Here is a 26,899-nt window from a genome sequence, read left to right as displayed (position 1 = left end):
CTGCAAGGGTCTCGGCCCTTAGCCGAGCTGTATCCATAGGAGGAATGTGGCCAACCACTGCAAGAGAAACCAACAACATCAAAAATAAGTAGAAACAGAAAAGAAGACTAAGTAAAGGGGTCAGCTCGGACCACAGAGACGATCTCGGCTCGGGCTCCTACCAGGAGTCATATGCCACCTCTGAAGAAACCCCTCGTCCTGAAGCTGGAGGACATCGAAGGGCGGACGCTGGAGGATCAGGTCCAACGAGGTCATCTCGTTCTCGGTCAGGGGTAATACCTTATTGACATAGTTCAAGTTCATCTCCTTCCACTCGGTTCGGAGAGGGCTGTTGGGAATGTAAGCAAAGAAAAAATGAGGCTTCCAATACTTATTGAAGGTCGGCGTGGCGACCAGAAATTTGTGGCCGCCCAGTGCCGCACTCTTCCCCAATCGGCGGCAGAAATAGTACCACCTCTTCTCGGGGGACTTCTTCAAGAAGAAGAGCCGAGAGAAAAGCGCCACGCTCGCACCTCGGCCCATCTCGCAGAATAAGGTGTGGAAGCTGTACACGGCCAGCCAAGAGTTCGGCACCAGCTGACCAGGAGACAGGTGGAAGTGGTCCAAGATCTGGTCCACCAGGCCGAGAACGGGGAGCCTGAACGCATACTTGAAGGGCGTCTCGTACAAAGCCACCTCGCCGGGCCTGATGAAGCAGGCCATCTCCCCGAGGTTAGGAACTCAGAGCTGAATGTCCTCGGGGATGGCATAGGTCACCCTCAGATAGTCGAGGTCGGCCTCCATGATCGTGCTCGGAACGGTGCCGACACTGCCTTCCTCGGGCTCAGGGGCGCCAGCAGATGAGCTGACCGAGCCAACCCCCACCTCGGACGAATCTCCCTCACTTGTTTCCTCATCGGATGAGGACGACCCGGAGTTCTCGGCTCGGTCTGCGGTGATGGATTGGGCCGCGTGGTCAAACTCCAAGAGTAATGGAGGCTCGGCCACCTCGGCCTGACGAAGCTCCACTACATCGGGCTCATCTGAGGTCGAGCCCAATAGGTCTATGGTGGGAGAACGAGCGGGGAGCTCTCGGCTCGGACTCGCGCCCTCTGCCGCCCTGGCGAACAGCTCGCCCATGGGACTACTACCAACTGACATACTGGGCGGAGAAGACTTACTGGTTGAAGAAGAGCTGAGCGCGAACGAAGCAAAGGCCGAGCTGATCATGAACAAGTAAACACCGAGCGCTGCCGAGCTGAAGAATCCAAGCTTGCTGAGAAGTCAATAACTTAGAGCAGTGAGGAATGAATAGTTAGGAGTTGCCTATTTATAATCCTTGGGTCTTATTGATCCAATGGCCGACCAGAGCTTAGCATAATTCAACGGCCCAGATCAAAGGACGTTTCGAATTCCCGAGCCTGCCATAATGACTCTGCTGACGTAGCACGGACACCCAACCGTCAGACCGTGCAACGTCAAATCCGCCACAAAAAATAAGCCTGGCTCGACCGCGCAAAATCTTCCAGACAAGCCGACCTGGGAACCTCACTCATCAGTGCCGAGCCGACTCCTGATGAGTGGGGGGGCCTGTGATGAGGCATAAAACACCCTACCTATCAGAGGTTGCCACGTGGCTATCCGACCTCAGTCCGAGAACCGAGTTGAGCCGAGCAGGAGAATGGGTCGACCCCATCTTCGATAAGTCATCTGACAGAGCCAGACTCGAGCGAGCTGGCCGGTGGTTGAGGCCGAGCTCATACAGGTCAGCCAGACTCCTAGCCGAGCTTGCGGCCGAGAATAACCTCTCGGGCCGACCTCCTCGGCCGACCCCTTGGGCTGACCTCCGAGGCCGAGCCCTCCTCCACTGAAGCTGCCATAGCACCCCGCCGGGGATCTCCAGGCCACGTTGGCACATCCCGAGAATCACGGGATAAGGATCGAGCCACGATCCCAGCACAACACGGAATCGCACTCTACATGGACTCTTACCTTAATAAGAGTCCGACCCCGAAAATAACTCTCCACTCCGCTCTATGCCAGAGAACCTTCCGAAAGAAGGACTCCTACCATACTAGGACTCTTCCAACCGTCTCATCTCCTCCTCACTCTATAAATACCCAGGTATGGAGCACTATTCATCATCTCACTTTTACTAGCAGTTACGCTGTTGCATTGGAAACCTGACTTGAGCATCGGAGAGTCCTAGGCCGGAGCCACACTGGCCCTTTTGTGCTCATTGCTTGGATTTTGCAGGCTCATCCGCTGACGAACCAAGCACCGGAGGTTTTCATACGCAACAGGTAAATACATCCTTGTCCTCTTGTGTCCAGCCATATGATTGATGTATGTTGTCAACTTTTCAAAAATTGACAGCATGCTCAACTGTCTCCCAAAATATAAATCAGTAAATCCAAAGATTGAGGTCCTCTCTAGGGAGTCCAGCGCCCAGTGAGGGCATCCTACTGTTGGGCTGTACCGCACACATTCTGATGGTTTATTGGACGTGCACCGGATGCGGTACAGCCCAACCCTTGGATACCCCTGGGCACTCCCTGAGCCTTGGCGCTGGGCACCCTAGTCCCTACCATGCATTATTAGTTCAACTGGCCAAGTATCCATTAAGCACAATCCGATGACAAAGTTAATTGGTTTTGCCCGCTATCATCCAATCCGATGGCGTAGGGTTCCATTCACGCGTGCACAATGTTATTCACGGTCCGGATCTCAGCCTTGCACTGGGTCAGTGGGGCCAGGTACTATGAAAGGAGGGATCGCAGCCGTGCATACATGAGAAAGCGCGATGAGCTAGTTTTATCTTCATAAAATATTTCAATCGGATGATCAAGGATAGAAGTGCTGATGTGGGCCCGCGGATCACAATTTCGATTTCCACTCTACCGCAACCAAAAGCTCCTGTTTCCTTGCAACTACTTCGTTTGGTTGCATAAATTTCCTTCCCCCACCCCCCCACTAGCTCACTTCGCAGCTTGAAAAATTTCAGAAGTCCACGAGAAGTGATAGAAGGGGAGAACCTTGGTGGTTGATCATCATTATTAAAGACTCTTCTTTCGCTGCCTTGTTATTCTTCTTTCTCTGCTCTAGGTTTCTCTCTCTCTTGCTTACCAATTTCAAATGGCGGGCTTTGTTCTTCTTCCGTTCTGCAACTCTTTCACTTTTCTTTTCTTCGCTCCCTCGTTCTAGTTCTTTCTATTAATTGTCTTTGTGATTTTTAAGTCCTAACCCTTGTTTGCTTGCTTTAATAATTCATTCCTCTGGAAACCCTAAGCTTAAACCCTAATTTAGAAGAAGAGAGGTGCGTTCTCTGCCCCTTCTTACTGCCTCACTTATGCTCCTGGGTTCTCGTTTTCCTGAATTTTTACACTTATCGGGTCCCATGTGGTCTCAGGTTTTCTTTCAATTAAATTAATGCAATGCAAGATTCTGACTCTAAGCAAATTGTTGCCGGTTACGGAGAGCCGTCACATGAAGACGGAGAAGCAGAGAAATGTTCAGAGGGAGAACTAGACGGGGTTAATTCGGATGATGTGCCAGTTCTTGACGTTTCGGGGAAAGCATGGGAACTTTCTCGGTTGGATTATTCCAAGGATCCATTCAAGGGGTTATACTTGTACAGGAACGTGTTCACTTTAATTCCTCAGTCCTTGGGGGAGCTCAAGCGCTTAAAGACCCTAAAATTTTTCGCGAATGAGATAAATTTGTTTCCGTCGGAGACTGGGAATTTGGTTGAGCTGGAATGCTTGCAGGTGAAGGTATCATCTCCCAGCTTGTCAAGTTTGTCTCTGCACAAGTTGAAAGCGTTGAAAGAGCTTGAACTATGTAAAATTCCCCCAAGGCCTTCAGCTTTTCCTACATTGAGTGATATAGCGAGCCTCACGTCCCTGACTAAACTCTCTGTTTGTTACTTCTCTCTCCGGTACGTTTCTTCTTCTGTTAATCAGTATTCAAGAAAAGCTTTTTATTCTCTGGTAATACTGAAACTGCATGGCTAAGATACTAGGGCTAGAAAATGTGGGCAGGTATTAACCTGCTTAAAGTCAGGGTAGCTGAAATGAGGATGTTGAGAGGCAATGTTACGAACTATTTGCAGGGGATGGGGAAATTGCTTCTTCGAGGGACGCGGCCTCCAAGAAATGGGAGATAGAGAAGAGAAGTTTCATTAATTCTTTGTTGCCTCTACAGTACCTTACCCATTACATTTATAGACTAGCATTACCCTCTCATCCTCTAGCAACCCTAATCAATACTCATACCTATTACAAGGCTTTCCTAAAGCTACCATCTGAGAAAGCCAGCCCATTCTGTTATAAGCACATGGCTTAACACGCTCGGGGACAGGCGCATGGCCTTTATACATTCTATTACCCCAACACATGGCTGGTTGGTTGGGCCCCTCAGCGTGTGATCGTATCATTACCATCCCCTTCGGACAGAACCTAGTCCTCAAGGTTCTTACTGAGAATGGACATCCACCGGGGTCAAAAATCAAACGTACCATAATCGTTCATTCAACTTTGCACACCACAAGCTTCTTCCCATCTTCACTTGTCACTCTTCCCTCAAGCCTTGGGTCAGCAAGCTCCAAATAACTCCCTTGTTCATGCATCTCTAGTGCAAACACTGGAAAATAAACAGGGCCCATCATAGATGACACAGTTGATGAACCACCACTCTTTCCATTTTCATTGCTAGTTGTTGGAGTTTGCAGAGAAGAGTTCTTCCTTTTTCTAATAAGCCCAAGTGGTACCATGCCATAACTGAACATATCAGTCTTATCTGAAATCGATGAACTCGTGATCCATTCCAGTGCTATATACCCGTGAGATTCCTTCATGATTGTGAAATGGGTAGATTGCTCGGGGCTGAGAAGCTTTGATAGTCCAAAATCTGAGAGCTTTACTAGGAATTGTTCATGTAAGAGAATGTTCTCAGGTTTAACATCACAATTTATCATCTTGTGCTCACACCCACTGTGCATGTATGAAAGCCCTCTGGCTGTACCTAATGGAATCTCAAACCTCTCTTGCCATTCTAACACAGGCCCCCTATTCATGTACTCATAGATCATAAGCTGTTCTTGCCTTCGGGTACAGAAGCCGTTTAGCTTAACCAAGTTAATATGGTGAATGTTACCAAACCCTGCAATCTCTGCAAGGAGTTCCTTCCTCCTTTGAACACCAACATGAATTATTTTATTCAGCTTTCTCCACCAAAGTATGCTTAGGATCAAAACTGTAATCGACAAAAAGAACCCTGTTGGAGGTAAGAGCGTCAGAGCAACCATTTGGAAACCTGAATTCTGGTTTGCAGATTGGTTCCCGTTTGTGACGACCAAGAATGACCTAACCATCATCATAACTGGCAGCTGAGTGATGGCATTCATGGGGTTGTGGTATCCGCTTGGATCAAAAGGCTTAAGGAACGTGGTCGACTCGGCATTAGCACAAACAGGTGGTTGGATGGAGATTGGATAAACTTCCAGGTGAAACAGAGCAGCAAGGGACCTCGTGTCTGTGAAGTGTTTGAAGCTTGCATACTGTAGGCCCAACTGGGTGACGACACCCTCACGGCTGTGATGATCGACACTGCAAATCTGCCAAGCTGTGCCTATAAACCCACTCGACATGCCGTTTCCAGCCCCATTATTTGGGCTTTCCTCTGTGACCTTTTCCCCTCCAGGATCAAAGGGTCCAATAAACTCCAACGGAAATGCAATTGTCAAATCTTCAAAACAAAATAGGTCAGCGCCTCCAGAGAACAGCAACAACACCCTAATTATTTTTTTCACAGCAAAACCGTCGAACAGTTGGAGGTCTTGCTCGATTACGATCGCAATTTTATCAAACACCAAATGGGCAGAAACTCGTATCAGAAACTCTCTACAATCAATCACTGAATGCCATGGAACCTTATATTGTGCACAGAATAATCTCCTGCAAATGGGGCACTCTGATTCCCTAATTACCCCTAGCCCACCATTCAACATCAAGGCAGAACAATCTGCTAATGGACGCACAAGAACAATCTTCTCTTCTAACTTGGATATCACATAACTGCTAAGGGACTCACAACAGAACATATGGTTGTAGTCAAGTATGGCAAATGACTCAAAATTCCTGCTGGGTTCAAAACAGATTTCGCATAGGAAAGTTGTTACAGATTCCAGCCGCCTCATAACCTTGTTCCTCGTGGCTTGCAATTGTCCCTCAACCAGCAACACATGAGTGATCCCAACAACAAATAGAAAACGATGGAGCTGCTCAAGACCTTCGTCTGAAACAAACGGTAGGCGACCTGGTCGGATTGCGATAACGATTAACAGGAGCAGAGAGAGAACGGTGTATGTGGGCAGAGGTGGTGGTGGCTTCGATGGCGGCCGACGTTGCTGGTTCTTAAGGTCTCGGTCGCTAGGATCCCACGATCCACGCACAAGATCAAGATCTGGAGAAAAACCAAGTGTGCCAGTGGTTCTTGCCGAAGCCTCCGCCGCTCTCCCCATCTTCTTTATGCTGAACTGGTGGTTGAATTGAAGCATTAAGAAGCTTAGATCAGAGTCTTTTATTTCTGAATCTGAAAGAGGTAAGAAGAAGATACGCAAATATGGTGGCGGCTCCGGTGGTAGCAGAGGGTCCTAGCCCACAGCTCTCCCTATTCCTTTCGTATCGACGAACATCTTCATGGCATCCGCAGCCCGCGCATCAGCGGCACCTTTGTCGCACACAAGCAAAGGCCTCTCAATGCTTCTGAGTAAGATTCTGGATAGACCAGCGAGGCCATAAACACAACCAGGACTTGAGATGGTGAGGAGACAATCCTCAAAGGAAACAGAGGGGGGGGTTGTGATGAATAGATTGGAGCCTCCTTTCCGTCGCCGTGAAACGATGAGGCAGAGCTGCGTTGGCGGTGAGTTCCAGATCAGCTTGGTGCATGCCGGAAGATACAATGGCAGGAAAGAGCTCTGTTCCGGTTGGATTCTGATCGATGAAGGAAGGGACGAGCGCTGCTGCCACGATCGTTGAAGCAACCAGATTCTGCTCCATGGCTGCATCGTTGAAGGTCTGGTCTCCATGATCAACGACGACATCAATCCCAGATTCTTGCTGATTTGGAATCTGGTCCATCAGGCAGGGATCGAAGAAGGAAGCGATGCTGGCTCCCTGGGAATCAGGTGGTTCATCGCCTGCTGATTGTGGTTGACGCTAACGGTATGAGGGTGGTCATCATTCACGATGTTGGGAGCTGGGGCTGCACCTTCCACTGTGTCTGTGTCAAGATAGTAGATCCGCTCGAGCTCGGTGGCGATTGCAGCCTCAAGACATTTGAGGAGTGGAGATGTCGGATCGTGTTGTTCCCAGTAATGAAAACTACGGACCAAGCTGTTGTAATGAGAGAACAGACCCATTGGGATTAAGGGAATGAAAGAGGAAGGGCAATGAAATGGTAGGGGGAGGGTTCAATGAAAGCACCAAATGTTACGAACTATTTGCAGGGGATGGGGAAATTGCTTCTTCGAGGGAAGCGGCCTCCTAGAAATGGGAGATAGAGAAGAGAAGTTTCATTAATTCTTTGTTGCCTCTACAGTACCTTACCCATTACATTTATAGACTAGCATTACCCTCTCATCCTCTAGCAACCCTAACCTTAGTTAGTAAGTTTGGGAACGGCAATTGAACGGGAACGGATACGTACGGCAATTAAACGGATTAGACGGTAATAATACTTTTCAAAAATCCAGCTTCATAAAACGCATACGGTAATAATACGGTACGCGTTTAATACGGCATAGACGGCAATAATACTTTTAAAAAAACGGACATATATTCATTATATAACATACATTCACCACCTAATAAACAAAATAATATCATGATTTTATTAACTAAAATAAACACAATAATATAATATGCTATATAACATCTCTAAGATTATCATTTAACATACCAAAATATCAATAATCTATAAGAAATGAATGTAGATTGTCTGAAAATGACATGAGCTAGTTGATTACCTTATCATTAAATCATTCTTCCAACATTACATTTCTTTCTATCTACAATGAGATAACCATATATTTTTAACCAGATGTGTTCTTGTGAAGGGGGATGAGTTCCCACTAATTAACCAACACAAGACAAGAGGGAGAGTTCCAGATATGGATCTCCACTATACACATTAGCTACAAGAGAGAGAAAAACAAGAATAAAATAGAATAGAGATTGAGCCGTTCTCGCCAATATCACACCAGATTCATTTGCTTCACTACCACCATCAAAGTTCAAAGACCAGAGAAACAAGAGGAGAGTACAAGACTTAAGTGCCGCTTTGTTGAACGGAGATGGAGGGCGGCTACTGTTGCCTGCTACGGTTGGATGTTCAACGCAAATCGAAAGGGACGAAAGGGAAAGTGAAATCGTTTCCCTAAATTCTAATCTTTTGGGTAATTTTTTTTAAAAAAAAAAACGCGTATTTTACGCGTATGATATGTGAATTTACTAACTAAGACCCTAACCAATACTCATACCTATTACAAGGCTTTCCTAAAGCTACCATCTGAGAAAGCCAGCCCATTCTGTTATAAGCACAAGGATTAACACGCTCGGGGACAGGCGCATGGCCTTTATACATTCTATTACCCCAACACATGGCTGGTTGGTTGGGCCCCTCAGTGTGTGATCGTATCACATGAGTGGCAGGACAGAGTTAGAAGTATTTATTTTGGGGGGAATCTAGGCCTAGCACCAATAGTTTACACAATGGGAAGTCGGTTCAGATGGCTTTGTCGATGCATGTAAACCAGCAAAGGCACCAGTGAGGAGAGAGATGATGCAAATTGGAGGTGTGTCCAATGTCCAAAGGGAAAGGGTGAGGACAAAGGTAAAATGTGAATGTTTATGAGTTGACTGCAGCAGTGGCATCACCATTAGGATTCATGTGGCCAAGCCAAGTAGTTGAATAAGGCTTGTAGTTGACTCACCGAGTTGCTTAATTGGTTGAGTATTGAAAGTTGAAACTATGGGAAGAAGAAGCTCGTAATCCAAGGCCCTCCTATAATGAATAATCATATGCAATCTGTTGATTCGATCTTGTGATGAATTCTTGCTCAGGGGATAACATTTTTGTTATTGTGGCTGTTTATCTGTGTGTGAGTTGAATACATGGCCAGAATGGTCAAGTGATTCATCAGATAAATTTTTTTCTGTTACATGAGACAAGCAATAGGCTGCAGTCTGATAACTTTCATTAATTAAGTCTTAATGTTGCTTTGTTCTCAAAGATCCAATGGATTGATTCATGATAGATGTAATTATGTTATTTCTTTTTTCTTTGAGCTCCCTACTTTTACTCGTATAACGAGGCTCTGATTCCAATTGTTCAATTTACTACATGCTTCTTGATTTGATCAAGTTTTATCTTGGTCTTGGCATATATCTCACTTGCCCATAGTTCAACCGTAATCATGCTTGATCCAGTCCTTTTGATGTTGTGGGTATTCCTGGTCAGTTGGTTATAGAAATTCTAATTCATGTAATAGTTTTCTTGAGACCTTTATAGGTGTCATACTCCGTCCTTTATTTAGGTGCTTATTGGAAATATCTATAATACTAATACATTTGTATATTCCTTTCCACAGATACCTTCCTCCAGAAATTGGCTGCCTTGTTAAACTAGAGTTTTTAGACCTTTCATTCAATAAGCTGAAAAAATTGCCTAATGAGATTACTTCATTGAATTCCTTGAAGTCATTGAAGGTTGCCCATAATAAATTGGATGAAATATCTTCCACTCTGTCCTCTCTGCAAAGCCTAGAAAGTTTGGATTTGTCATATAATCGGCTCAATTCATTGGGGACTCTCAACCTTGCGGTGATGCATACCCTCCATAAATTAAATCTTCAGGTAATTTCCTATGCTGGAAAGTGAAATTATGCCTTTGCTTCTTTGATTTGCATGGGTCAAACTGTTATATGAAGTGTTTCTCTATGGACTTTTCCCCCTTGTACTGTGTATGTCTTCTGCGGATCATATTAACCCCATCCATTATGAATTTCTATTGTTTTAAAACGTGCTATACCTTTATTTTAATATCTATGTTTTCCTTTGTGCCTTGGTTCAATTTAGACCAAAGGTTTTATGTTATGATGCGATTCCTGCATTAGCAGGGTTTTTTCTGCCACATAAAGGCCAGACATGGCTGATTAAGATTGCCCAAATGATGGGTATCCCCTGGATTAGTGAACATACGTTTCTCTTGATGACATTAACCTCATGGTCAACCTTGTATTGCACTTATTATTTCTTGAACCCTTTGAATTGTAGCAAGGCTTTTAAACATAGCCTACTATTTCATTGTGGCATAGGATTATAGGGTCAAAATGCTGCATGGGAAGGGATGAATTGAGACTTATTGTGCTACAACTCACTTTTCATGTGTGAGAATCATTTCAAAATAGCAACCTTCACATGTTCTGTTACACCATCAAACCTAACCTCTAATTATATAAAATTTCATAGATTTAATCGTAGGATGACACTGGAGATATATATATATATATTTTTGATAAATAGCATGGACTGATCCACTACGTATGCTAGATTAAAAAGTCTATGTGATGCTAATGCATGTCAAACCAATATGTTTAATAGGTTTTGTTCCTGGATTTTTTGATCCTTTGTGACCAAATCACTGTGTTTGATAGCGTTTTCGTCCTGGATTTTTCAATACTGTTTGGACTTAGGATTGTTTAGTATAATAGCATTGTAATCAGTATTGCCAGGGTCTGACATGTCATACAAAACTGATCTTGACCTTGGGTAATCCTCTAGCGACTTCTGGTCATACCAGTACATGCTATACAAGATGTGTATACCTAATTAGTCCATTATATTCAATTTGTGGGCCCCATCCAATGTATATTCTAGACCAAAGATTGGCCCAACTTTCCCTCACCAAGAAATCTCTTGAAAAGAAATGCATGAACCATTCTTCTCATGTAGACTAGGTATTATCTTACCAGGACTAGTAAAGGCTTTTTTTCTTTCTTAATTTAGTTTAATAAGAAAGAGTAGATATTTTACCATTTTAATTAAAAGAGAAAGAGGAAATTTACAAGGTTTAAAAATATGTAGTGAGACAGAAGACAGACTATAGGAGGGAGGAAATGAATAGAGAAAGAAGTGAGTTTTGGAAGGGAAAGATACAAGGAAGAGCAATTAATGCTGCGCCTAGAAAATTACGTTCCCTCTCCCCCCCCCCCCCCCAAAAAAAAAAAAAATATAAAAAATAAAAAACTAGGGAAAAAGTTCAACACGGCTGCTAGAGAACCTTGAAAACCAGCTTGGATTCAATTTTCCCCTCCAATCAGTCTGGGTCACTGAACCTGGTCCAACTAGCAGTTCTGATCCAGTTTTTAAGATTGGTTGCATGTCATACTTTGAATTTGGGCGAAATACTTCAATTTTGATGGTTTATCTCGGTTTCAACATTGGTCAAAACTAAACCACCAGCTACTTGACAGGTTTATAAGGTTTTGGTCGAAATTTCAGCAAAATGACGGAAATGGTTGAAAGTCAAAATTGTGTAATGCACAAATGCTTTCCAATTTTATGGTTCTTTATTTCTACTGCAATTTTTTTTTTCTTTTCTTTTGTTATAGGACTAAATTAGGTGTAGAATAAGCTATACAAGGGAAAGGATAAAGTACTAGCAACCTAGGGTCCAAAGCCAAACTACCCTATCTTCTTCCCTTCTTCGATTTCTTATTTTTATTTTATTGTTCTGAAAGTTCCTACAAATCTGAGAACTGATCGAAGTATTTACTGTTGTTGGACCTGAAGCTTGCGATCCTCTTGTGGACTGTTCATCACTTGTGATTGGTGTACATTACTATCACTTTGTTCCCCCCCCCTTCAATCTAATGATTCAAATATGTGTAAACATGCTTAAATAGGTACTACAAGAAGTTTCGGAGCAAAATTGAGGTTTTTGGCCTCCAATAATGACCATTTGAGTGGACTTGTGAAATGGAGGAAATTTTGAGCCCATTTAATGTAGTCCTAGATAGGTAGGAGACCTACTAGGAGCCAAACAACCAGGATCTATTAAGCTGCTGGTTCGATGGGGGGCAGAATTGAGGTTGTAGGTCAATGTTAGGGTTAGGATTAGGATAATGGGAAGAAGACTAGCCAGACAGTCCCTTGCATCTGACGATCCATCCGGACTCACCTTGCTGGACGGACGACTAGGCAACACCTTGCTTTGTTAGAAAAATCTTCCCGAGAGCAAGAGGCTTGGGCAAGAATTGTGGGGGTCGACCGTTTGCGCATATGGACAACCGGAAAATTTAGCCGTTAGACTAAATAGAGCCATTGGAAAACAACTGCTATGTAACGACTGTCAAACGATCAACTAGACCAAGTTGACAGCCGATCGTCTGAGGTCCAACTGTTAGAAATGGCTAGTTTTTTGACCATTATGAATTTGCTCATGGGCCTCATTACTCCTCTCACAAGTCCTTTGGTTGCATTGATTGCAAAATTTATTTCAGTACCTAACAAGGTCCATAGGTTGAGGTAGATCTTGTATATTTGCCTATCAAGAGGCATTTTAGCTGTACTTTTATCTTTCATATCTGCCTATGCAAGAGGCATGTATTCCTTGAGTTACAAAATTCAAGGACTCCTACGTGAGTTGAAAGGTTAGGTGTGCACCTAGATTCACTGAGGTTTGGTAGTTACCAGAGTAATACTACTGGGTTGGGTGGTGAGCCGCAAAACTACTAGGTTAGGTGTGAATGTGTGATCCTTGGAAACACCTGGGTTTGGTTGTTACCTAGCAAGACAATTGGGTTTGTTGTGAGTAGGGATGAAACAGAGCCGGATTGGACTGGGTTTTTTAAAACCCCAGCCCAACCCCGAGTCCTCTTAGCTCAGCCCAAGCCCAATCCGGCCCTGAGGTCGGGCTGAGATATCTCAACCCAGGCCATTCAGCCCAGCCTAGCCTGGCCCTGATTGACCCTGATTTTTGCCACGGCCGGGCTGGCCCTTTTTGCCATTTGTATCCTTATATGCACTAAAAAAAAGGGGGGAAAAATGAGACATCATCAGCATCAATCATTCTTAAAAATAATCCTAAAGACTTAAAGCGTTAAATGTAATATGTAATAATTAATGTTGTATAAAGTTAGGTTTGGGCTGGGCCGGGCTGGCCCGGCCTTGGGCCTGAAAATCCCAACCCAGGCCTGCCCTGCTGGTTGAAAAGCACAGCCCAGGACCTGTCTGGGCTCAGGTTGGGCTCAGATTCACAGGGCCAAATTTGCACCCCCAAGTTGTGAGCTTGGAAAAACAACTAGTGCTTCCCCACTCGGTGAAAAAAGTAGGAATTTAACAATTTGGTTAGTACCGGGAAAAGCTACACCTTAGTAGAAAATCTAGAACTGTCCGGGTAGTAGATATAGGCATTTGCTGAACCTCTTTAAACTCTGGTGTCTTCTAATGCTTTCTCTTGTTTGTTTTCTTATCTTCTGCTCGCACTGAACTCTCCATATTATCGGGCACTAACTAAGCAATTCCAATTCACCACCCTTAGGCTACATCTTACCGATCCACAGCCCCAAAATTTATAATCAAATTATCGGTATAAAGTATTTACTGTGAAATCTGAACTGATTTTTTCAATTTGATTCCCAGCAATGATATGCTGTTCGGGATTCACTACTGCCCTAAAAAGATTGGGTAGATAAAACTCGATTTGTGGAGGGATCTATAATATTCTATTAGATTTCTGTCAAAGGTTTTTTATATATTTGTCCCAGGCTTCTCATCATTTATTCTTCTCACTTTGTCTTGAGGGCTGCTAGGGAAAATGCCCGGGTTCTATTCCTGAGGAAGACCACTTTGCGCAAAATGCCAAAGGTTAGGACTGACTCTGAACTCTCCCTCCCAGGACCCTGCATAAGCGGGAACAACATTGGGTAATGGTATGTAGGTACTTATGTCTCGCTTATTAGGTGACATTAGTTAAATTTAGGTAAGCATCTTCTCCCTTGATTCTCACTGATTTCAACCAAACTCTCAAAAAGTGGAATCTAATCATTCTCATCAATTTATTTTCAGACCTCAACTTTGAAACACAAAAAAAAGGGACCATTATTAGGTTGAATTATCTAGAAGAAATCTCTCTCTTCCTGAGGAGGGAGTGCTTGCTTCTTTAAGAGGATGGAGGGGGGCAGAGAGATTTTTCACCTAAACATTGATAATTCTGTTGTTCATTTTTGACTCTTTACACTGTTTTGGCACCCATAAGCAAATCCTCTGAACCTAACATATCTATTGGTGTACTTCATTCTTTGTTATGTCTTTAGTACAATAAGCTTCTCAACTGTTGTCAAATTCCATCATGGATGTGCTGCAATCTGGAAGGAAATGGCAAAGACACATCCAATGATGAATTCATCAGTTCTTCAGTTGAGGTGGATGTTTTAGATGTTTCTGTTCAGAAGGTCGATGATCTTCCTTCCAACAGTGAGTCAGAAAACTCTCTGCTGATTTATACTGGTATTTCTTTAGGTTTTATGCCTATGGAACTCACATTAGATGATTATGATTTTTGATACTAGGTTCTTCTAATACATCGTTGAGTGTATTGGGTGATGCTTCATCGGTCACTAGATGTTCCACAGCATGGAGAATGAGAAAGGGGTGGAAGAGACGTGATCATTTGCAGCAAAAAGCTCGTCAAGAACGTTTAAATAACAGTAGGAAGGGGGGAACTAAGGATCATGATGACATAATGACTTTGAACATGTCCACAAGATGTGCACCACTTGTCTCTGAATCTCTTGTCCAGACTAGTGCTGTTAAGGAGATTGATGACGATAACATTGATAGGTTTTCTGAACAAGCTAACACTCTCATTTTGCTTAATCATGTTGATGAAGGCTCAAGTAAAGTGCAAAGTATTGAAAGCTGCACATGCATTTCCTTTGACCCTGTTGATATTTGTGAGGAATGCAACCAAGAAAATCAGGAGGAAAACACATCTTCAGTTGTTACTCTAGATGGAATTGATGAGCAGGAAGAGGACTCATCATCAGAAGCATCTTACCTAAAGCCAAAAAGGCATTCAGATAGGGACCTTGACAATCCGAAGCCAAGCAAATCTAGGAGACCAATCAATGATACCTCTAATTTATCCTGCAAATATAGCACTGAATCATTCTGTAGCATTAATGACCATCTACCAGATGGTTTTTATGATGCAGGACGGAGTCGCCCTTTCATGTCACTTCAATGTTATGAGAGTTTGTGTCGTGACTCACGTGAAGTAATCCTTGTGGACAGGTAGGTTTGTGTACATTCACTTGTGTGTGCTTGATTAGAACTTCAGGCATGTTATAATGTTCTTGTTAACTTGGATCATTTTCTGTCCAGAGAAAGAGATGAGGAGTTAGATGCAATTGCATTGTCTGCTCAGGCATTGGTATCTGGCTTGAAGCAGTTGAGTGGTTCAGTACAAGAAAGGGAACAATTTGCCATCTGTAATCTGCAGGTTGCATCAGTGCTTGCCTTATATGTTTCAAGTTGTTTTGGTGGCAGTGATAGAGATGCTATAGTTGAGAAGGCACGGAAAGCGGTGGCTGGATCAAATTATCAGAAGCCTTTTGTATGTACCTGCAGAACTGGGAACCATGATGATGGTGATGAGAAGTCCACTAAAGAAATTTTGGGCAGTGAATCTGATTTCATTGGTTTGTGTGAGAAATCCCTAAGGGCTATAAAGGAAGCACGCAGTTCCAATATTGTCCCAATAGGCACTCTTCGGTTTGGTGTCTGTAGACATAGAGCAGTGCTTATGAAGGTGATTCTTTCACTGGGTCTGTATTCTTGAAGTTTATGCAATTGGTAACTTTTGACCACTGTGCTAATCAATTGTGAAATGTGCAGTATTTATGTGATAGGATGGAACCTCCAATTCCTTGCGAGCTTGTGAGAGGCTTTCTGGATTTCATGCCACATGCCTGGAACATCATTCTTGTTAGGAGGGGTGATTCATACGTACGGATGGTTGTTGATGCATGTCATCCAACTGATATAAGAGAAGAGACAGATCAAGAATTTTCTTGCAGGTTCATTCCTTTGTTTTCCCGCTTCTCTTTTTTTTTTCCCCTCAGGCTTCTTTTGGTTGCAAGGGAAATATAATGGAAGGGAATTGAAAATTTTCAAACCTAAAGCAGAAAATTTTGTAATCATTACCCCACATGATTCTGTCACCGACTCCAAATCATTTGTTTATTAAATTTCACTTTACTTTGCATCCAAATCCCTTGGATTCAAGGTTTAAAGTATCGGTATCGGGTATCGTATTGGTTGGGTGATTTTAAGAGACGTATCGTAACGTATCGGAGATACGTATTGATCGGTGCAGAAACGCATGAAAATTATCAAAATACACATGGAAATACATTTTTGGACACAAAAAACAATATAAACAAGCAATATATATCATATATCATGGATATACACTAAGAATTGTGAATAATGTATAACCAAACAAGTGCGGCACTTTGAAATTGTTATAAAAGATGAGATTTCTTACATGTTGTAATCGTCTATAACCATGAAGAATATTGGATGATGCAAAAGATGATGTTGTAGCACTCCTTGATTCATTTTTTAGTCTAGAAGTGTGAAAAACCAAGATTAAATGTAAGATTTTAATCTCTTGATTAAGAGTTTTCCTTCATTTGTTTTGTTAGAATAGGAGTTGTATTGAGTCTATGAGTGAAAATGTTTTTTTTTTTAATTCGCCCAATTTTTTTATTTTTTTTATGGAATGTATCAGTATACGGCTCGATACATATCGATACGTATTAAACCACCTACAGAACCCTTTACTGGACGTATCGATATGTATCGATATGTATCGGTCGTATCATATTGTATCGTCCCGTATCGGTCGATATATTTCGATACAATCCGAGACAGGTCATTAAAAAAAAAGAGACGTATCGGTATCAACCGATACCGATACTTATCGGCCGATACGATATGATACGTACCGCTACTTTAAACCATGCTTGGATTAGAAAAGTAAAATAAATATTTCATGTGAAAAGTATCATTATCTAATGGTAAGAAATTTAAGTAATTTATATGATCATGTTGGGTAATGATTACAGAAGTTTCTTTTTTAGGTCTGAAAATTTTCTTTTTCCTTCGTGATGCAGATTCATCACCGAAATGGGCTTATTTCTTTAGAAATAAGTCTAGGGTTGAGTTGATGCAGATTCATCTCCAAAATGGGCTTATTTCTTTAGAAATAAGTCTAGGGTTGGGTTATATGTATGTTGGGCCTTTGATCCCATGGGTTTTCTATGTAATAGGCCACTTTTATGGGCCTAAAATATGGGTAATTAGGTTGCATACGGGATTAGTTGTTTTAATTCCTTAGTTTTGATTTTTATGTAATTAGTGGTCATGTGATCACTTAAGTGATCATGTGACTTGTTTAAGTGGTCATGTGACAACTTAAGTGATCATGTGATGTAAGTTGGGCTGGATTAGGATTCTATAAATCCAGTCAGGTTTTGAGTCTATTTCTTTTAGTATTTTAGTTTCCTAGTCAGTTTAAGTTACCTAATAGGTTAAGGATTGGGTTAGACCTTTCCTTTTTAGAGTAGAAGTCTATTTTTGAGTCTTTTATATAAGGTTGTAAGGGGGCAAAGCCTTGAACACGAATTTGATTAATAAAAAATATTGTTTTGCTGCTGTCTTTGCTGCTGCTGCTGCTGCTTCTCTCTTCAGAGACTATCTTGTGTGTCATATCAAGACCCCCCCTTGTGAGTAATATCAAGGTTGAAGGACTGGAATCCCCAGTGACTCCTTGCATCTTGTAGATCGGGAGGTCCTCTCTTAGCTTTTCTTCAATCTGCTACTGTTGGAGATCAGTGTTAATTCAAGTAGTTTTATAATTCTGCAATTTCATTCCTCTTCTTAATCCTCCACTTAACCCTAATCGATTCCCATAACCCTAGCCTCACTCTAAAATCTGTCCAGCCTTATCCCTCCACTCGATCTCAGTTGCAGCCCAATCTGTCCATCAAAACCCTAAACCTAATTCTGCCTTAAATTGCAGAATTTCGTAACTCATCCAAACCCTAATTTCTTTATACCAAAATAATCCCCTAGACCTGCCCATTAATACCCTATAAACCCCTTTCCCAAAATCCACCCCTAAACCCTAGATCCTGAAAACACACCATTTTTACAAGGCCTCTAACCCGAAACCCTAGATTTCCAATTTCATCCAAATCAGACTCCTAAAAACCTGCACATCATTACCAAATAAAACCCTAACTCGAAACCCTAACCCTAACCCTAATTCTGGCATTCTGCCCTAATTAGCCTAAGCTGTCCCAATCGGCCAGCCTTATTTGGTGATCCTATTACCCTGGTTCCTAGTGGGACTACTCCTACCTAGGACTACATTACTTCGCTTGCAACCAAATGGAGCCTACTACATTTCAGGATGGAGCTGTGGTATGTTCTTGTGTATGTTGAAAGTGCATTATTGTCTTACCTAAAAAAGAGGGGGGGGTTCTCGAGTCTCATGACTGAAAAAAAAAGGTTTGGTGTTGATTTTTTTGTTTTCTTTTTTATATATTTAAAATTTTTAACGTAGTTGTAAATTTCATTTTACACCTCATATTTATTGCCAATATCTTTTTAAGCATTTTAGTTTCAAGCATTTAATTTCATTTATAAGTCAGGTTTTCTTTATTTCTTGTAAGGAAATAAAAGAAAAACCCTACAAGCATTTTTTTATTTTCTTTTTTATATATTTAATTTTTTTTAACTTAGTTGTAAATTTCATTTTACACCTCATATTTATTGCCAATATCTTTTTAAGCATTTTAGTTTCAAGCATTTAACTTCATTTATAAGTCAGGTTTTCTGAATTTCTTGTAAGGAAATAAAAGAAAAACCCTACAAGCCTTTGATATTAAAGTTCCCTGAAATTAAATCCACCACCAATTGATCAGACAGTTTATTAGTGCTGCTTAGACACGGGCATGCTTTAGATTGTTCATTTTGCAATGTTTGCTTGAAATTTCATTCTGAAGACTTGTTAATCTGGCATGTATGGAAACACTTTCTTTTTCTGATATATTTCTCTGCCTCAATGAACATAGTCCTCATTGCTAGTACTTCTCTGATGATTGAGGTTGTTATTTCAGGTATATTCCTTTGAGCCGGATTCTTGTTCCCGTGAAGACTGAAAACATGGCTAGCTCGGTTTACTCTTATCCGTCGCTTTCATTATGTGATGAAATTGAAAAGGCAGCATCAAGTTCTCTGGTCCGGTGCAAATTTGGGTCAGTTGAGGCTGCAGCAAAGGTGCAATTTCTTTTTCACTGCCTAGAAATTTGACCAGATAATCTTGAGAGCATTTGTTCACTCGTACGGCAGTTAGTTCTTTCCTTTTCTTTTTAATGCATCAGCTCACTTTTATCAATAGTCTGGTATAGGTATCTGATGGGGGTTAGGTAGGATGAACCATAGGTTCATGCTAAACACTCCTCTTACAAGATCCCGAGTAAACCCAAACCAAAAGGTCAACAAAAGTCGACCTTCTCAGATGAAGGTCAAACTTTAACAATCACTCACAAACAATTAGAATAGATGATCCCCAGAATACAGCAGTGATCTAATTAAAGAGTAGTCAAATCTTGAAACAAAAATTCAGTAAATAGGAGAAATTTAATTGCATGAAATCAGAGGCTCAGATGAGCCTAAGATTCTGATTGAGTGTCAATCTTCTAGGCTGTCCTAATCAATTCCCAAAATATCAGATTCAATGGTTAGATTTTAAGTAATTCAACAATCTGAACTCTAATAAGACAGAACCACGAGATACCACCCTGGTTGAAGGCCTTGAATACCCCAAAAACCTCCCCTTGATGGACAGATCTATCTCAGGTGCAGATTCAAACCAGATAGAAAATAGCTCTAAAACAAGGAAAACAGTAGATTGATGAATGATGATTAACTCAAAGCAGAGAATAAATCAAAGCCACAGCAGTATCAATTAATAGGGGATTTAAACAGTACCTTAGTTGCAAAAGAAAGAAGAAAAGAAAAAAGAAGATAGATAACTATGGCTTCCCACCAAGAACAAGGATGTCTCACCCCCTACTGAATCGCACAGCACTCCATTGAAGCAAAGCTCAATTCTATTAAGCACCAAATCGTATCTAGCCAATGGCCATTACAAGTTATTTATAGAGAACTGAATAATAATCCTAATCTGACTAGGAAAGCAAAATCCTATTGCTTTGTAGCAAACCCATCTTAGGCCTGATTTGATCGTTTGATATGATTTCTATTTCAATTTCATGGGGTGATTTCTATTTCGGAAATTGTTTTGTTTGATTTTTGCACCTTATTCCAGTGAAATAGAAATCAGATGGAATAAGAAATAGCTGAGGAGTTGGTTTCAATTTTAAAATTGAAATTGATTTCACTTTTGCTCTTTAATGAACACATGGTTAATGTGATGGGCAAAGTAGTAATTTCATGATAAAAACATAGTTGTCAAGGCAGCAAAGCGACCCAAGGCGCTGGAGGGGTGTCTAAGCGCTTAGGCGACAAGGCGCCCCCAAGTGTATTTTTTATTTCTCCCTTTCCTAACATATTTAGTGTGCTACAATATATATTTTATATCATCAAAAATCAACATTAAGCCTCCTCAAGTCATAAAAAATCAACATTAAGCCACATTAAGTTACATCAAGTCATCAAAAATCAATATTAAGCCACATCAAGTCATCAAAAATCAACATAGAACTAGAAGACAATGGAACTGAAGAAGCAAGCTATTGTAAGTTTGAAACAATCAAACATACATTTGGTTTATACTAGTCTCATATTTGGTTATACTGTTCTTAGAAAATATGATCTTATCTATAAGTAATTAAATTGTTCTCGATTTAGAGAAATGTTCTTGTTCTTTAAGAAGTTTGACTAGTTAGATGATTTTATTTTTACATGAAACTTTTAGTATTAAGTAGAGCACAAAACCAGCTTTCCAACAAATCCAAAATTGCTTAAATCTGATTTATATTGAAGGAGTTATGTTCCAGTCAAACCTTATTTGTTATGTGTGCGGTCAAAATTGCTCTGAATGAAAATATTTTTTTAGATATCAAAACAAATGAATATTACCGCACTTTTGGTTTTTAGAAATGTTTTATCATATTAAGATTTATAGAATTTTTAGATTTGAGAAAAACCCCAGCATTAGAAAGTTGAAAATTTTACCTACTGTCGAAAATCCAGTTTTTGTTCTTGAACTTGGGGGTTGATTTTTTATCCTTTTGGAATTTTATTTTTTAACTATTTTTATTGGATTCAAATAGGGGGTATTTGCTTATTTATGAATAATATCTTAAGTAAATGAAATACCAAAAACATTTACTTAAATGATATTTGGTATAAATAAGGGACACCACCCTTCTTCTCCTAATGGTCTCACCACCACCATGCCATCACCACAACCCTGTGACCACCATAGTACTATATCTCGCGATATATCGGTATCTCGGGCTTACCAAGATATCCGAGATATCGCGAAATATGACCGAAATATTGCATTTTTTCTGCAATATTTCGGGGGTCCATCTCGGGGGGTATTTGGCCATATCTAGGCCTGAAACTTCATGGGCAACCTTATTTAAGCTTAATAAACACATTTAAACCATAAAATTGTAAAAATGTGAATTCAAATTGGTGTTTTGGGCTTTCACATAATTAAAATCAATTTTTTATATATAATGTTAATATAAGTATTGACCTAACACAACAAAACCAAAAATTAGTAAACATAATATACATGTAATGCATCTCAAAACATATAGAAATAACTTTCATATTTTTTCATTATTTTTGAAACTTAAAACTCATATTTTTCCTTATTTATTTCTGTTTTTTTAATTTTTAATATATTTTTCTTAATTTTCGAAAATTAAAAGAATTATTTAAGAGCAGAAAAATAAATCCAACACTGTGAAGCCGTAGATCGGCCATTGGTGTCTAACATATATTTAATTCATTACCATCTAAGTCATATTACCCCTAATTATTTCCTATTTTAGTTGTAGGAAAATGAATTTTTAAAACCAGAAAAAAAATTAAAAAAATACATATGGGAAAAAAATTTCGACACCGTGAGGCTGTAGATCGGCCTCCAGTGTCTAACATATATTAATATCAACATCCAACAACATTTGTACAAAGTTTAAAAAAAAAAAATAGTTTTAGAGAAATAGAATTTACCTTAAATAATGAAAATAGGCTTGGATGATGAGCTTAGATGACCCTCCGACGTCTTCCCGGCGACAAAGAGCTTCAACAATGCTTGGATGAGGCTTGGAAGGGAGGAAGAAAAGCAAAAAATGAGGAAGAAGAGAGAAAAATTGATTTTCAGCAGCTCTCGGTCGAAATATCGACCAAGAGCTGCGAAATATCGTATAAAAGGGGCCTTAGTGTGACACAATTTGTCACTTTTTCAATATCTTGCAATATATCGTGAGATCTCGCGATATATCGTGAGATCCATGATATATCGACGAGATATTGTATTTTTTTGTTTCGGAAGTGTTTCGTATCTCGGACATGTCGAGATTTACGAAATATGGCGATATATCGCCGATATATCGCGAGATTTTATACCATGGTGACCACCATGCCACCATGCCATCACCACCATCCCATGACCACAGCCACCACCACCCCACCACCATACCATCACCACTACCACCACCTCCTTGCTACTACCGCCATCAACAGCACCATGCCAGCATCACCACCCCTTCTCGGCCCTGCCCTGCCCTCACCCTCACCTCCGCCTTGTGCTACCACCACCCTCTCCCAAAGAAATATATAGAATTTATTCTAAAAAATTTGAACTACCAAACAGATTTCTTATTCGTAAAATATTTCAGATTGATGCAACTAAACCAAATTTCAATTTCTTGAGCGTAAATCTATTTGTTGAGTATTTCATGAAATCAATCTGAAATTGAAATAGAAATCATACCAAATCTGGCCTTAAAAAGGAACCATAATTCTAAAAGGAAACATTCCACACACAGGTGAGAGTGTTCAAAGCTTACTAAACAACTTAAAAGCAACTTAAATTAAAAGACTAACTAAACTAATGAATTAAATCCCGTTTTTCTACCTTCTACCCATATTTTAGGCCCATTAAAGTTGTCCATTACAGTGAAAACACATGGGATCAAAGGCTCAACATATACATAACCCAACCCAAGGCTTATTTCCAATAAAATAAACCAATTTATGTGATTTGTTTGCATCAGTATCATTTCTTCAGGCCTTGGATGTTGTTTAATTTTGCATGCATCTCCATGTGCTTGAATGTAAGCACTGTCTAGTTATTTGCTAACTTGGTAAGGTCACTATTGTTTTTTTCTGTGCATTAGTTTAAATTATGTCTCTGAGTCTATGCCTCTATGGTTCTGTAATGATGCTACAGGTGCGATTTAAGTTTGTTGATTCAGTGGAGGAAATGAAGAAGTTTGAGTACTCTTGTCTAGGTGAAGTAAGAATGTTAGGAGCTTTGAAGAAACACTCCTGCATTGTAGAATTTTATGGACATCAGATCTCTTCTAAGTGGGTTTCTCCATTGGAGGGAAATAAGGAAGGTCGTTTATTGCAATCGACAATTGTAATGGAGTACATACAGGGGGGTTCCTTGAAGGTAATTTAGTTACTCAACTTACCTCTTCCTTGTGTATTGCTTTTTTTATGTTTATTTGATATCTTAATAGTTGTTCTGTTGGTGTCTTTAACAGAGTTATCTAGAAAGTCTGACCCTAGATGGTCAGAAGCATGTCCCTGCAGACTTGGCATTGTTTATTGCTAGAGATGTTGCCTGTGCATTAGCAGAGTTGCATATTAAACACATTATTCACCGAGACATAAAAAGTGAAAATATTTTGATTGATTTGGATAAGAAGCGAGCTGATGGCACTCCAACTGTCAAGCTCTGCGATTTTGACAGAGCAGTTCCTCTTCGTTCATTCTTACACACATGCTGTATTGCCCATTTTGGAATACCTGGTCCTAATATATGTGTGGGAACACCTCGCTGGATGGCTCCAGAGGTACTTCAGACAATGCATTATCAGAAGAAGTATGGGTTGGTAAGTTTATTCCCCAGTAACTTATCAAGTTGATCTCATATTTTGAAATTGCTCCCAGTAATGCTTCAGAGATACAGTCCATACTAAAGAAATAGTCGACTATTTCTTTAGTATGGGTATTACACTTTGTTTTATTGTACTACCCCTGTTGTGTGCACTCTTATTTTTCTCTGTTTATTAATAAACTTACTGATGAGAGAGAGAGAGATGGGTTAAAAAAAAGGGCAACCCAGTGCACGAAGCTCCTACTACTACAGGGTCTGGGAGAGGCAAATATACAAAACCTTACCCCCTGCTTTGCAGGAGAGGCTGTAGGCCTGCCTTTATATGGTGGTTAGGGATGGGCTATGGGTAAAAAAAAAGGGCAACTCAGTGCACGAGGCTCCTGCTACTGAAGAGTCTAGGAGAGGCAAATGTACAAAAACTTACCCCCTACTTTGCAGGAGAGGCTGTTTCCAAGTTTTGAACCCGGAACCAACAAGTTGCAATAACACAACTTGGCTGTTGCGCCAAGGCTTGCTCACTATAGGGATGGGCTAAGGTAAGCTCAGAAATCTTTGTGCGAGTGTTTATTGCAGAAGTTTTGTTGGTGGTCAGAGGGGTTCCATCTGATCACCACTTACCAACTAATTTTGTAAGTTGCAGGAAATTCTGCTTTGGTGGCAAGTTTTTCTTACTTTATCTGGGACAGTTGATGTGGCCGTAATCAAACGTTCTTGATTGTTATAGGAAACCTATGTTCTTAAACTCTGCCTGTTCTGCAACCTGGTTTGAGAAAACCAGGTGGCTGTCACTGGGTCAGCCCCAATGGGTAGACCACTCGGTTGAAGGGTTTTTGCTTCAGAAACAACAGCTACAGAAATATTGGATACATACTAAATAGAATCACTTTCAGTGGAACTAAAGCTGTTCTGATCATTGTGTCATCAAATTGTGGTCTTGTAATCAGGGTCAATCCTTGGAAGAACAAATTAAAAACTCTTCCATACCGGTTTAATTGCTCAATTGCCCAGGTCGAACATGTGGTATGCAAGTCAATGGGTTTAAGGAAATTAAAATTTTGGGATTTGATCAAATCTGTTTTGGCTACCAGTTCAAAGCTGAACCAAAAAATCTGGTGTTGAAATTTTGAAAGTCTGAAAATTTTGGGTGTTCTCCAGCTAGTTTCATGATGTGTTTTGTACTTAATGTCTGAAGTATGAAATATCCCTGGCTTGTTGGAGATTTTGAGCTATTCTTTTTCCTTAAACAGATGGTTGCAAAAGGTTTTCAAAATCATTATCACTCTTTTTTATTTGGTTGCAGGAGGTGGATATCTGGTCTTATGGGTGCCTACTCTTGGAATTGTTGACGCTGCAAGTCCCTTATGCTGGATTGCCAGAATCAGAAATTCATCGATTACTTCAGGTTTGTTAATTTGTTCCCCCATCCCCCCTCTCCTACCCCCCACGCCCCCCCCCCCCCCCCACCCCACCCCACCCCACCCAACCCAATGGCAAAAACACCTTACCTCCTTCGTGCCAAGTTAAAAATGGACCTCCTTCAGGAAAGTGCTCACCTTGCCTTGTGTCTTGCACAGTTGCATTGGGAGGCATTGGTTCTTTGTGTGTGCCTCTCAATTTGCTTTGGTAGTGCAGCTATGTTGGCTGAGAAGCTATTGTGATGGTCTTTTGGTAATATGTTTGGTAAACCTGCACTGATTCTCGAAGACCTTCTTATATAAAGAACAACTTAGAGATGCTTTTACCATCAAGGTTGACACAGGCTGTGGTGGGTGATGCTGGGAAAGTTTATAGAGACAAATTAAAGTTGTCACTTTTCAAACAAAATCTGGGGTTTCATTCTTTGATTTTTGAATCTTTACGAAATGATATTGTGATCTGCCTGAAACATTTCCCTGAATACTTGCTTTGCCTTCAAATCATGATCTTACTAGTCTCTGCTTTTGAGACCGGTTCCTTCTTGCTGTTTATAGGACATTTGGATTCTGTGTTCAGCTTGCTAGCACCGTTATGATACAGGAAGAAAGCCAAATGTTATTTATTTTTTTATTTTTCGTAAATAGTTATTTTTTTTATTCATTAATGTAAAAAACAAATTTTGGGAGCTGAAGACAAGGAATTAATAATCTTTCTTTGACACAGACGGGTGAGCGGCCATCGTTAACGGATGAACTAGAAATATTGAGATTTTCAGAGGAGCCTGCAAGGACTAGATCAAGCACAGAGGGAGTGGATGCAGAGGCTGAAGCAGAAATAATGACATTCCTGGTTGATTTATTCTGTCGATGTACCAAAGGGAATCCTGCCGACCGACCAACAGCAGAGCAACTCTATGACATGCTGCAGGCCCGTGCGAATTCCTTCTTGAGTTCAAAAAGCTAGGAAGTCAGTAGGAATTTGGCTTTAGAGTTGACCTATATAGTAATCTATTCACATTGTCATTGCCCACAATTTTGTAGCTCCTAACACCTACAGTGTATTGTTTTTCAGCCATGTTCTTCATGCAATTCAAGCTTTGCTCTAATGCATCCCAGCATAGTGGCAATCTGTAGGAGTATTTCTTAGGTTTTTTTTTTTAGTTCTATGTTCTTCTAAAAACTTATTGCAGGTAGTCATTTGTTGTAGTCTATCATTTAAGTTGGGGGGGGGGTTTGATTTACGAATCTTCCCATGT

At 40.8% G+C, this 26,899-nt stretch overlaps 1 protein-coding gene across 1 annotated transcript; it reads left to right on the top strand.

Annotated features, from left to right (window-relative positions):
- The first annotated feature begins 3,212 nt into the window (after nucleotides 1-3,212).
- Nucleotides 3,213-26,737, top strand: LOC122642764. Its single transcript, XM_043836343.1, has 11 exons — nucleotides 3,213-3,916; nucleotides 9,632-9,896; nucleotides 14,360-14,519; nucleotides 14,615-15,338; nucleotides 15,429-15,855; nucleotides 15,942-16,123; nucleotides 19,235-19,394; nucleotides 23,554-23,778; nucleotides 23,873-24,223; nucleotides 25,529-25,630; nucleotides 26,368-26,737. The coding sequence occupies exons 1-11, from the start codon at nucleotides 3,414-3,416 to the stop codon at nucleotides 26,605-26,607; spliced, it is 3,339 nt and encodes a 1,112-aa protein (XP_043692278.1). The 5' UTR covers nucleotides 3,213-3,413; the 3' UTR covers nucleotides 26,608-26,737.
- Nucleotides 26,738-26,899: the final 162 nt, after the last annotated feature.

The sequence above is a fragment of the Telopea speciosissima genome, chromosome 10 (genome assembly GCF_018873765.1).
Source record: "Telopea speciosissima isolate NSW1024214 ecotype Mountain lineage chromosome 10, Tspe_v1, whole genome shotgun sequence".
In the NCBI taxonomy this organism is placed as follows: Eukaryota; Viridiplantae; Streptophyta; class Magnoliopsida; order Proteales; family Proteaceae; genus Telopea; species Telopea speciosissima.
Note: the sequence above shows the minus strand (reverse complement) of the source record. Positions and strands in the feature narration are given on the sequence as shown.